General features: G+C 35.8%; 1 protein-coding gene and 1 long non-coding RNA gene across 2 annotated transcripts; both read right to left on the reverse strand.

The window, feature by feature from the left end:
• Positions 1 to 4375: 4375 nt before the first annotated feature.
• Positions 4376 to 11126, reverse strand: LOC109135020 (uncharacterized). Its single transcript, XR_008969275.1, has 4 exons — positions 10998 to 11126; positions 6961 to 6994; positions 5788 to 5845; positions 4376 to 4508 (listed from the first exon to the last, which is right to left on the reverse strand). It is a non-coding gene; the product is annotated as an uncharacterized LOC109135020 (long non-coding RNA).
• Positions 11127 to 11669: 543 nt separating this feature from the next.
• Positions 11670 to 12119, reverse strand: LOC130591429 (uncharacterized). Its single transcript, XM_057394747.1, has one exon. The coding sequence runs from the start codon at positions 12117 to 12119 to the stop codon at positions 11670 to 11672; it is 450 nt and encodes a 149-aa protein (XP_057250730.1).
• Positions 12120 to 12423: the final 304 nt, after the last annotated feature.

Raw genomic sequence — 12423 nt, forward strand, 5'->3', positions numbered from 1 at the left:
AAAAATGTTATGAAATGATCAAAACCTCATAAAATGAGGAAAAATGAGTGGTTCTCACGGTTCTCACCATAAGGGTGGTTCTCATATGAACTTAAACCTAAATACAGGGCCGTCTTAAACTATTTGGGGGCCCTGTGCTATTTATAAAATCATATTTAAGAGCTTTGAGATATATGCATCTTTTTTTCATAATCAAGCAACCTTTTTTAAAAACTTCTTATTTTATAATTAGACAATCAAAGAAGTTTAGATGTTCTACATATTGGAAAATAATGAACCAAGCAAAGTTTGGCCTAATGGTAAAGGTTTGACCTCATGAGATCAAATCCCACTAGGGGCTTTTTGGGGGTTTCCCTTAAATAAAAAAAATATTGGAAAACAATGAAAAAATCATATACAAAATTTACGGTTTTCTATATACTTGTAATAAAGGTGTAGAATGTAGATGACTTATGGTTTTATTTGAATGGAATTTTCAATTGATATGGTTATGATTACATGAATAATAAAGTGAAATGATTGAAAAACGGCAATAGACCCAATTTTTTGAAAAATAAAAGTTTAGAAGGGTGGAAAATATTAATGGCCAAGTTTCCAAAAAATAAATTGGAGAAAGAAAATTAGAATGGCCATGAAAAAAAAAACTATATAAAAGAAAAAGGAGGTTTTTCCAAAAAAAAATAGAGAAGAAACTTAGAAGCAGGATTAAAAATAGAGGTTGAACTCAACTAAAAATGCAGAAGAAAAATCACGACAAAGGAGTTTGAACACGCGACCTGCAGGTCTACAACATAGGACATTTTTACCAATGCTCCAAGCATTCAATACGTGAATATTGCTGCGTCCCTTTTCTTTTTGTCTCCGTTTGGGGGCCCTCTTATATATTGGGCCCTATACTGAGGACCAGCTTGCACAGGCTCTGAACCGGCCTTGCCTATATATAGAGGCAAGATCACATGAGAATGCTCCTTACATGAGAAATGAGAATGAATCTCAACCACACGATTGGTTTAGAGTTACAACACTTATTCATTAGAGTTATATCCTTCTAAAAAATTTTGAATTCAAAAAAAAAATTGTTTTTTATGATTTTTTTTTTTTTCAAATATTTTGCTTTTGGAGTTATATTACTTTTTCATTAGAGTTACATCAGTTGTTTATTAGAGTTATAGCGTGTAAAATCCATTCTCATTTCTCATGTAAGTATGCATTCTCATATGAACTCACTTATATATATATTAATAATAATATATATATATATATATATATATATTATATAATATATAATATATATAATATATATATATAATATATATATATATATACTTTTTCATTAGAGTTACACGCTATAACTCTAATATTATATATAATATAATATATATATTAATATATATATATATATATATATATATATATATATATATATATAGAAGTGAGTTCATATGAGAATGCATACTTACATGAGAAATGAGAATGGATTTTACAAGCTATAACTCAAATGAACAACTGATGTAACTCTAATGAAAAAGTGATGTAACTCCAAACAAAACAAAAATTAGAAAAAAGATTTCGAAAATTTTTTTTTTTTTTTTTTTGGGGCTTGAATTTATTTTGAGGGGTATAAATCTAATTAACAAGTGTTGTAACTCTAATCCAATCGTGTGGTTGAGATTGATTCTCATTTCTCATGTAAGGAGCATTCTCATGTGATCCTGCCCCTATATATATATATATTCCAAAATTTAGATCTCTATTCAACCATTCTTATACTCCATTTCATTTTCCTATTTTAATTGACTTAGTTCGTTGTGTTTAGTAGTTGTAATACTTTACCTATTCATGGTAAAATTAAAGTACTGCGCAATTCCTATAACCAAGAAAAAGGTCACCAAGAGCTAATACGAGAGATCATATGCTAAACATCTTAATCCAGAAAATGATGTAAAGCTGTGCTCATTGATTTGTCGGTATCGTTCACAATAATTGATGACAATGGATTTAAATCTAGTATTATCACAACAAATCGACATTTACTTTCTCCTTATATTCGAACTAGAGTCAATATTCATTAGTCATCACTAGGACTCTGCAAAAATCAGGGTCGGACTAGACTGGATTTCAGTCTGCCTCGGTTCACAAAAAAACTTGATTTTGGGTTTTCGGTTTGGTTTGGTACAAATTTGAAGAATTTCGATCCGGACTGATTGGACCGGAATTTCTATTATTTTTTTTTTTTTTTTTTTTGAGGGGAAGAATTTCTATTATTTTAGTAAAAAAAAATTATAGATTGATTTTTTTCAAGAAGCTATAAATAAAATAAAAAGGATTTTTTTGAAAAAAAAAATATAAACTCCGGTCCAACAAGTCCAAGATCGGACCGACCGGAAAAATTCCGGCCCGCCTAGTTTTGGTCATGTCCGGTCCGATCCTGGATCGGCGCACACCTCTATTAATCAGCACTAGTCTTATATACATATGATGCATGTTAAGTAAATAGAAAGTTAAATTGCGTAAATAAATCTATGCAAATCGTTGGTTTGAACTTAAATAAGGAAGTTAATGAAGTTCATAAAATTCTTTGAGATATAATGGAACTACTCTGTAATTTTTTTTAAAAAATTGATAAAGATAAATTTGATTGTCTTTTTACTAAATAAAAATCTGAACTAATCCAATATATATCAGATTTGATTTGATATAATCCATAACTCAAAACTCTGACGAAACCTACCAAAACCAACTCAGCTATCCGAATTGACCCCTCTAGAAGGGAATTTATATCTCATTCAAGTCTTAATGTCGGTTGCCAGCGCATCCACAAATGCCAGTAAAGAAAAAAAAGAGTAGATTGCTCGTAGCATGAGAGTGACTTTCGATATTTTCTTAACATAGTTGAAACAGTACGTGGACTGAGTGGCAGAGAATAAGAATAAAACTAATACATCAACCTCTATTTATAGCAAATAAACCCTAACTAATCAGGTTGTCTGACTGGTCATGTCCGAGATGTACGACATCATTTCAACTTCCTATTGCAACCACCATGACCGATTTAACCTACTTTTGCTGCAGGTGCTGGTTGATGGTTTCAATCAGTTAGAATGCCGCCTACTCTTTAGGGGTTTGATCAAACTGCCTCCTTAATACAAGGAATTTCCCTTCTTTTTGTTGTTTGACTTGTTCTTTGTAATAACCCTTGAGGATGTTACCTACTTCCAAGGGGTTGACTACTTGACCAAATATTGTTCGACAACCAACTAGAATGCTACTTTCCAAATGAGGCTTAGGTGAAATTTCACCCACAAAAATTACCCCCAAATTTTGGTTTTGAAGATCATATTCTACACAAGTGAAATTTATTTTCTTCTTCGAAATAAATACATTTGAATTCAGATAGCACTACAAAAAAAGTCCATTTAGAGACGGACAAAATCTGTCCCTAAATAGGTCAAATCTGTCGCTTATATAGGGCTTAGAGACGGATTTAGAGACGGATACTGTCTCTCTCTAGAACCTTCGTCGCTAATTCGAGTTAGAGACGAATTTTCAAAATCCGTCTCTAAATTCACTGAAAATTTAAAAAAAAAACAAAATTAACAACAAGATAGTTCCTAAAATTATCGTGACTATATCTAGTCACCTATTATTACCTAGCTAGTTCAAGCCGATCTCATTACCAGTTCAGAATATCACTCAAGTAAACCCGGTTCAACTCTACAAGGGAAAGGATATGGGGAATCAACAGTTGCAAGAACCACTGTTCGCAGGAATCGAACTTGTGACCTCAAAGAAACGAGAAGAAGCTCCAACCAATTAATCCAAATACAACTTGTATACTTCTATACGTAATATTGGTAATATGTAGAAGACATATTAGAGATGGATTCAAAAATTCGTCCCTAATTTAGAGACGGATTTTTAAATATGTCCCTAATGTAGAGACAGACTTTCAAAATCCGTCACTAAATTAAAGATGTGGAATAAAATAATCATATCTAAATTTAGAGATGGATTTTTAAAATCCGTCCCTAAGTTAGAGACGGATTTTTAAAATCCGTCCCTAAGTTAGAGACGGATTTTTAAAATCCGTCCCTAACTTAGAGACGGATTTTTAAAATACGTCTCTAAATTAAAGAAGTGCAATAAAATTGTAACACCCCCACGACTCGTCCTTTTATAAACTAGGAGAAATTGCGAGAGTTGTTATGCCACGCATGATAATACGTAAGGCTAATCAGAGAATACAGCAGAAGTCTTTTAAAATAATCTGAAAATACTTTAATACAATTGAAACATGAAAGTATAAATGAGTTACAAACTCGGAGACTATCCCATACTAGTCCCATCTTCAAAACAAGTTAAACCTTGACCCCATTGGTCAGGTAAAGTCAAATATAAAATTCAAGATGACTTAAATAAGAAAGTACTCGTGTACTAAAACTCCCATCCGAATGCTTATGATTTCCATGCACATCAAGAACTTGTACCTGCAACTTCTTCTCTAAACTCTGCTCGCCAAATGGTCATCACAGGGTCGTTGAGGAAAAACAACAACCAAAAGAAAACAAAGCAACACATACATCAACAACGATGAGTACATAACACAACTTAACTAATGCGAATAATAATGCATGCAATCCTCAACAACTTCGGCTTGCTCTTGTTATGACTCTACATGCGACAAACATATAACTGAACTTAGTAAATACTTGCGTTTAATATTATTTGACAATGAATGGGCACCGTCCTCCTCTTGGAGTCATACGGGCTACTATTCCTTGTGTAAGAGATCCCACACCTCTCACTAAGTTCCATGAACTTTAAATAACTTGACTCGAGAAATTTAAGCTTGTTAGTAATGAACGAGGGTGAGAGTGAGCCTCTAGACTCAACATCTCAGAGATAAAGAATACGAGTGACACCTAGTCCACTCAAAGATCTTGATAATTGGAATTCCATAAACTTGCTTGATAAAATAAAAGCATTAGCATCGTCATGCTAAGCTATATGCAGGAGTATAGTTTCACACTAACTCCCCCTTATGTTCAATACTCATGGGGGATCCATCCCAAGAGTTTTATTGCCAAAGCCCATTATGTGAGACACATCACAATAATACATCTAGCAAATAAATCAATTTCTTATCTTTCTTTAACAAGTGAATGCAACAAACACCATAATTAACTCAATTCTAAATTCTTTGAGACCTTGCTCATCTTATTACTTTAATGACTCCATGAGTCCTTTTCTTACTTTCTTAAGGATCCATGATCCAATCAATTGAGTCCTTGCTCAATGATTCAACTACTTTGAGTTCTCAATAACTTTAACTTGTGAGACCTTGCTCAATAACTTGAAACTTGTGAGACCTTGCTCAATAATTGAAACTTGTGAGACCTTGCTCAACAAAATATAACTTCTCATGAGACCTTGCTCAAATAATATATAAACTTCTAATGAGACCATGCCAATAAATATATAACCTCAAATGAGACCATGCTCAATAAAATATATAACCTCAAATGAGACCATGCTCAATAAAATATTCTCAGGCAAGCCTTAGCTTCAAGAGTAACTTTAATAACTTTAATCATGCTCAAAATCAATATTCATCAATCACATGCTTTTCAAGTATAGGAATAACTTAAAAGTTCCATTCCTAATCTCCTTTCTAATTTCTCAACATGTACTGAAACAATTACATGGCATAACCCTCTCCTTACTCCTCATGCTCAATAAATTAAATAACCTTTGAAACTACTAAAGTCAAGGTCAAAGTGTATGTACCTTGATTACACAAAAATCAACAGTCAAAAGTTTGACTGGCTTTAATTATGCTTGAAACCTACCAACAATAAAGTACTATCAATTAGTACTTCCATCAACAATTCAAAGCTACTAATAAACAAAAATCAGCATTTTAAAAAATAATAATAAAGCTGATTTTTTTTGAATTTTTTCCTGAATAGTGTAAAAGTGGGTTTTAATTCCCAAAATATGCCCAAAAAAAATAAAATTCCCTGCGTACCGTCGACGTAGGACGGAACGCGAGAAACTGTTTTTTTTTTGTTTTATCCCAGGTAAACCGCTAATCTGAGTAGCGATTTATGTGTATAAACCGCTACTCTGAGTAGGCGGTTTATGTGTATAAATCGCTACTCAAAGTAGCGGTTTATACTCAGAGTAGCAGTTTACTTGGGCAAAAATGTTCCAAGTACATATCAAATTCAACTTGATTAATAAACCGCTACTTGAAGTAGCGGTTTACACAACATAAAAAAAAAAAAATTTTTTTTTTTGTAAACCGCTACTTCAAGTAGCGGTTTTACTTAAGTTGAAAAAAAAAAATTATCGGCACTTGTAAACCGCTACTTCAAGTAGCGGTTTTACTTAAGTTAGAAAAAAAAAATTCTCGCGTGCCGTACTTCGTGGACGGTACGCAGGGAATTTTTATTTTTTTGGGCATATTTTGAGAATTAAAACCCACTTTTGCATTATCCAAGGAAAAAATTCTGATTTTTTGTTTCCTTAAAATGCTTTAAGAACTATTTTGGGTCAAAATCTTGAAAACCTTTACTAGTAGGCAAAACCCACTATAAACTAGTACTTAAAACCTCCTAAAAATAATTATTTAACAACTTAAATACTGTTGTAATTTAATTAAAATAATAACAGATTTTTTTTTTTTTACATGTGGTTCGAAAACCACAACCCAAAAACTAAACTCACCAGCGGCCACCACGAGCACCACCCGCACCACCACCGGCGCAACAGTGGCAGGCGTCACTCATTGTGGCTCGCCGTCGCCACCACTGCGAGCAGTGGCCCAGGCAATACCTCGCCGGTGCCCAGCCGGCGCCTCACCGCGACGGTGGCCGGAAAACTCAAGCCAAAAGAGGGGCGAAAAGAGAGAGAGAAAAATAAGGAAGAAAACCCCAAAAATTTCAGAAAAATAATTACCTCTTTGCTTCCCTTTGATATTTGCAAGATCTTCCTACAATTTTCAAAAACAAAAACTAGATTAGAAGCTTGAACTTTGAAGAAATTTCTTGAAGAACTTACTTGAGGATGAATAAGGTTTGAGAGAAAAACCCATCTTACTCTTTCTTTTGAAAAGGTGGCTAGTGAAATTATGGAGAAAGATGGAAAACTTAGGGTTTCCCCCTTTAATAGTGGTAGTCAATTTGGGTAAAAGACCAAAATGCCCTTACTCATCAAATTGCTAAAATACATTTGATGATCAATTTCCAAAATAGTCTTCCTACTAATATTAATAAAATACTTTCTTGAAAATACTAAAATACTTCTTTGTGGAAATACTCAAATACTCTTTTGGTAAAATGACCAAAATACCCTTCTGCTCTTAAATACTGAAATTAAATAGCTTTAATAATTAAAAATGATTAAAACTATTTAATTAAATATCTTAAAAATATGGGGGATTACAGTCTACCCCCCCCTTAGAAGAAGTTTCATCAAGAACCTTAAACAAAACCTCATCTCTTATTAAACTTTCAACTTTGAAAATTTATGAGCATTACGCCATAATATAGTTCTTTCTTAAGAAGTAGCCAAATAATACGCTACTAAGTAAAATAAGTTGCCAAATAATACGCTACTGAGTAAAACAAGTAGCCAAATAGTACGCAACTGAATAAAACAAGTAGCCAAATAGTACGCTACTGAATAAAACTTTTGCCTTGAATGTTTAGACTATCAAATGCTTACTTTGCTTGAAAACTCTAAAAATCATGCACAAATGCAATAAATTCTTATTAATTTCTAGCAAAACGCGCACGCACTCTACCCCCCTTAAAGGAGTTACGTCCCGGAACTCAACTCACCTAGTCGAAGAGCTCAGAATACTTCTTTCTCATCTCGTCTTCAGCCTCCCAGGTAGCCTCTTTGGTACGCTGGTTAGACCACAAAACCTTGAGTATCTTTACATCTTTATTTGTTGTACTCCTCACCTTAGAGTCTAAGATCTTTACTGGTCTCTCTTCAAAAGAAAGCGTCTCATCCACTTCTATAATCTCCGGATCTAATACGTGAGACTTATTGGGCACATATCTCTTTAGTTGGGATACATGGAACACATTATGCACCTTTCCCAAGTTCTTCGGCAAATCCAAATCATAAGCCAATCATTTGCGGTCCCAAAGTAACCGTCTCGCTAATATCATTCCAGCATAATGGACTGTGACATTTCCGGCCGTATAGAGCTTCATAAGGAGCCATCTTAATGCTAGAATGGTAGCTATTGTTGTATGAGAATTCTATTAAAGCCAACATCTCATCCCAAGTCTTAGGGTAATCTAAGGCACACACCCTCAACATATCCTCGAGAGTCTGAATGGTTCTTTCCGATTGACCATCAGTTGTTGGATGAAAAGCTGTACTCTTAAGCACATCGGCCCCAAAAGCTTATTGTAATGCTTCCCAAAAATGAGATAAGAATCTTGAATCTCTATCAGACACAATAGTGGAAGGAACTCAAAGATGCCTCACCACTTGGTCCACATATACTTTACCACACTGTTCCATCGACCAATTGTCCTTCGTTGGAACAAATTTTGCTACCTTAGTTAGTCTATCTACGATCACCCGCACTTTGGTGAATCCTTTTGCTGTCTTGGGAAGACCTACAACGAAATCCATCGCCATGTCATCCTATTTCCACTCAGGCACTGGTAACGGTTGAATCGTCCCTTGAGGTCTCTTGTGTTCGCTCTTCACCTTCTAACAAGTCAAACACCTAGCAACAAATTCAGCTACTTCTCTTTCCATATTGTTCCACCAGAACATTAACTTCAAGTCCTTATATAATTTATCCCCTCCAGGGTGGATAGAATAAGTCATGTTGTTCCCTTCTTTCATCACTTTTTCTTTCAACTCGGTGCAACTTGACGGTATGCACCACCTTCCATTGAATCGGACACTTCCATCATCATGGATACTAAATTCCTTTGTCTTTTTCTCCTCGATCAGCTTCTTTATCTTCTCCATTTCCTCATTCCCTTCTTGAGCCTTTAAAATCTCTTCATTCAATGCTGACTGGATTGAAATGGCATTTAAGCATGCTTCCACTCCACTACTCCCAACAACTTCAATGTTGAGCTTCCTAAACTCGTCACACAACTTATCTGGAAGTATCAAAGTACTTAAACTATGGCTAGACTTACGACTTAACGCGTCGGCAACGACGTTTGCCTTTCCTTCATGATATAAGATCTCAATATCGTAGTCATTCACCAACTCTAACCATCTTCTCTGCCTCATATTCAAATCTTTATGAGTATACAAATACTTCAGACTCTTGTGATCTGTATACAACTTCACCTTCACTCCATATAAGTAGTGTCGCCAAATCTTCAAAGCAAACACTATTGCGGCTAATTCTAGATCATGGGTTGGGTAATTCACTTCGTACGGTTTCAATTGCCTAGAAGCGTAGGCTATAACCTTACAATTTCGCATTAACACACACCCTAAACCATTTTTCAAAGCGTCACTATATACCTCCAACTCAACATTTTCCTCTGGCAACGTCAAAATCGGAGCTGTAGTCAAAAACTCCTTAAGCTTCTTAAAGGCTTTCTCACACTCCTCAGTCCATATGAACTTCGTATCCTTCTTCATCAGACTAGTCATTGGTTTAGCTATCCTCAAAAAATCCTTCACAAAACGTCTATAGTAGCCAGCTAGACCCAAGAAACTGCTTATATAAGTAATATTCCTAGGTGTAGGCCATTCACTCACTGTGGTTATCTTCGCTGGATCTACGAAAATTCCCTTCTGTTGACATAATGTGGTCAAGAAACGTCACTTCTTCCATCCAAAATTCACACTTTGAGAACTTTGCGTAAAACTGATTCTCCCTAAGTGTGGATAATACCAATCTTAAATGCTCTTCATGCTCCTCCTTGTTCTTTGAGTAGATAAGGATGTCATTGATGAATACGACTACAAATTTGTCCAAATACTCTCGAAACACTCTATTCATGAGGTCCATAAACATCGTTGGTGCATTGGTTAAACCAAATGGCATCACGGTGAACTCATAGTGACCATACCTCGTCCTAAAGGCAGTCTTTGGTATGTCCTTCTCCCCAATCTGCAATTGGTGATACCCTGACCTCAAATCTATCTTTGAAAATATTCCAGCTCCTCTTAATTGATCAAATAGGTCGGCAATCCTCTGTAACGTATACTTATTTTTAATAGTCACCTTGTTGAGATCTCTATAACCGATACATAGCCTCAAGCTCCCATCCTTCTTCTTCACGAACAAAACAGGCGCTCCTCATGGGGAATAACTAGGTCTAATGTACCCTTTCTTGAGTAATTCCTCTAGTTGCTTGTTGAGCTCCTTCATCTCTGCTGGAGCCATTCTATAGGGTGCTTTTGATATAGGGGCAGTTCCAGGAACTAAGTATATGGTGAATTATAACTCCCTTTGAGGTGGCATTCCTGGAATATCTTCCGGAAATACGTATGGAAACTCATTCACTACTTTCACATGCTCTATCTTAAGCTTATCTTCTTCCAACCTCTGCACACTACACAAAAATAACGAAGCTCCCCTCTGCACTTGCTTCACCAAACTCAAGGCTGAAATGATCTTAATTCTACCTTCTTGTGGTTTAGTCTTGAAAGTCACCTTTTTCCATTCTTATTCCTCAATCTCACTTTTTGTTCTACACAAATAATCTCGGCTTTATACTCCTTAAGCCAATCCATTCCTAAAATGATCTCCAAGTCTTCCAATGGAAACTCTATGAGGTTGGTTTCAAAGTCTACATCCCCAATTCTCACAAGGACGTTCTCATATACTCTTGAACAAGTTACTACTTCCCCAGATGGTAACATAATAGGAATTTCAACATCCTTAGGGTTTTCTAAGCCATATTTTGAAACAACTAACTTTAAAACGAATGAACGTTCGGCTCCTGAATCAAATAAAGCTTTAACAAAAGTGGAATTAATAGAAACATTACCCGTAACTACGTCCTTGGACGTCTCAGCTTCTCTAGCACTTATAACATTCAATCTAGCAACTGCAGACACACTAGGGCCAGCTCCACTCAAAACAGTCTTGTTGTTCCCACCTTGATAGTTGTTGCCTCCTGATTGGTTTCGATTGCCCTGTCCAAACTGGTTTCCGCTCTTGCCCTTGTCGGTCTTCAACTCAGGGTTCTTGGAGAAGCACTCATACTTCGGTGACCCAATTTGTGGCAATAGTTACACTCCACCAGCTTTCCTTCACAATCCTTTCCAGGATGATGTAGGGCACCTCTTGCAGAAATACACGCGTTCGTCTCCTTTCTTTCCCTTATTAGAACCATTTCCACCCTTCTGTGGTTGATATTGGCCTCCATTCCTTTGGCCATTAGATTGTCCTCCTTGGTGAAAGTTATTTTGAGGCTTGAACTTCTTGTCGTTCCTCTGGAAATTCTGACTAGGATTCTCCTTCTTCTTGTTGTTTGAGCTCTCAACTCCAGCTTGTTTCAAATAGGAACCTAAATGAGCAGCTCTATCGTACACTTCCTCTAAGGTCCTGAAAGTTGAACCTCCTAGACCAAGCTTCACTTCAAGACTAAGTCCAGTCTCGAACCTAATAGCCTTTCTTTCCTCAGTGGGTACTAACTCTGGAGCAAACTTCATCAATCCTACAAATTCTCATAGTACTGCTCCACAGTCATGTTACCTTGCTTCAACTCATCAAACTCAGTGGCCTTTTGCCTCCTCAAGAAATTGGGATAAAATCTCTCGTTCATAGCTACTCCGAAAGCCTTCCAATCAAAGTCAGTCCTCGCCATTAACGTCTCCTTATGTTGCGACCACCAAAAGTCGGCTTCCTCCTTGAGGTAATATGCAGCTATAGCTACCTTCCTATTATCTGGACATTGGATATCATCAAATAGCTTCTCAAAATCCCTAAACCAACTCTCAAGCTTAACAGGATCACCCTTCCCATCATAAGAAGGCAGTTTACTATCACTAACCCTCTTAAACCAATCAACATACTTCTTCCTCGAAGGACGTCTTCTAGCTAAATTCGTAGTCACTCGGACCAAATTCCTCAGCTGAGCATCAACTCTAGCGTTTCTACCGGCCATTGATCTACCCAAGAAAAAAAAAATTGACTTAAAAATCGCTTATTGACCCTCAATACAGGTCAAAACTACTAAGCAAATGCCATGCTGATATTTAATTCTCACTTTCCTTTCTAATGGACTTTTATACTAACTCTCTTACTAGAGTAGTAGATCAAAACAAAACTAGCACTACTTTGTAGTCATACTCCACCTTTTAGTCCAAACTGGACTCCATGCAAGTAGAATATTTCAATCACGTTGCAATCAAGCACTTAGTCACATAAAACACATCAAAAGTGCTACTAGAACATAGAACGCTTACTAA

Source organism: Beta vulgaris, chromosome 5, assembly GCF_026745355.1.
Source record: "Beta vulgaris subsp. vulgaris cultivar EL10 chromosome 5, EL10.2, whole genome shotgun sequence".
Lineage (NCBI taxonomy): Eukaryota > Viridiplantae > Streptophyta > Magnoliopsida > Caryophyllales > Amaranthaceae > Beta > Beta vulgaris.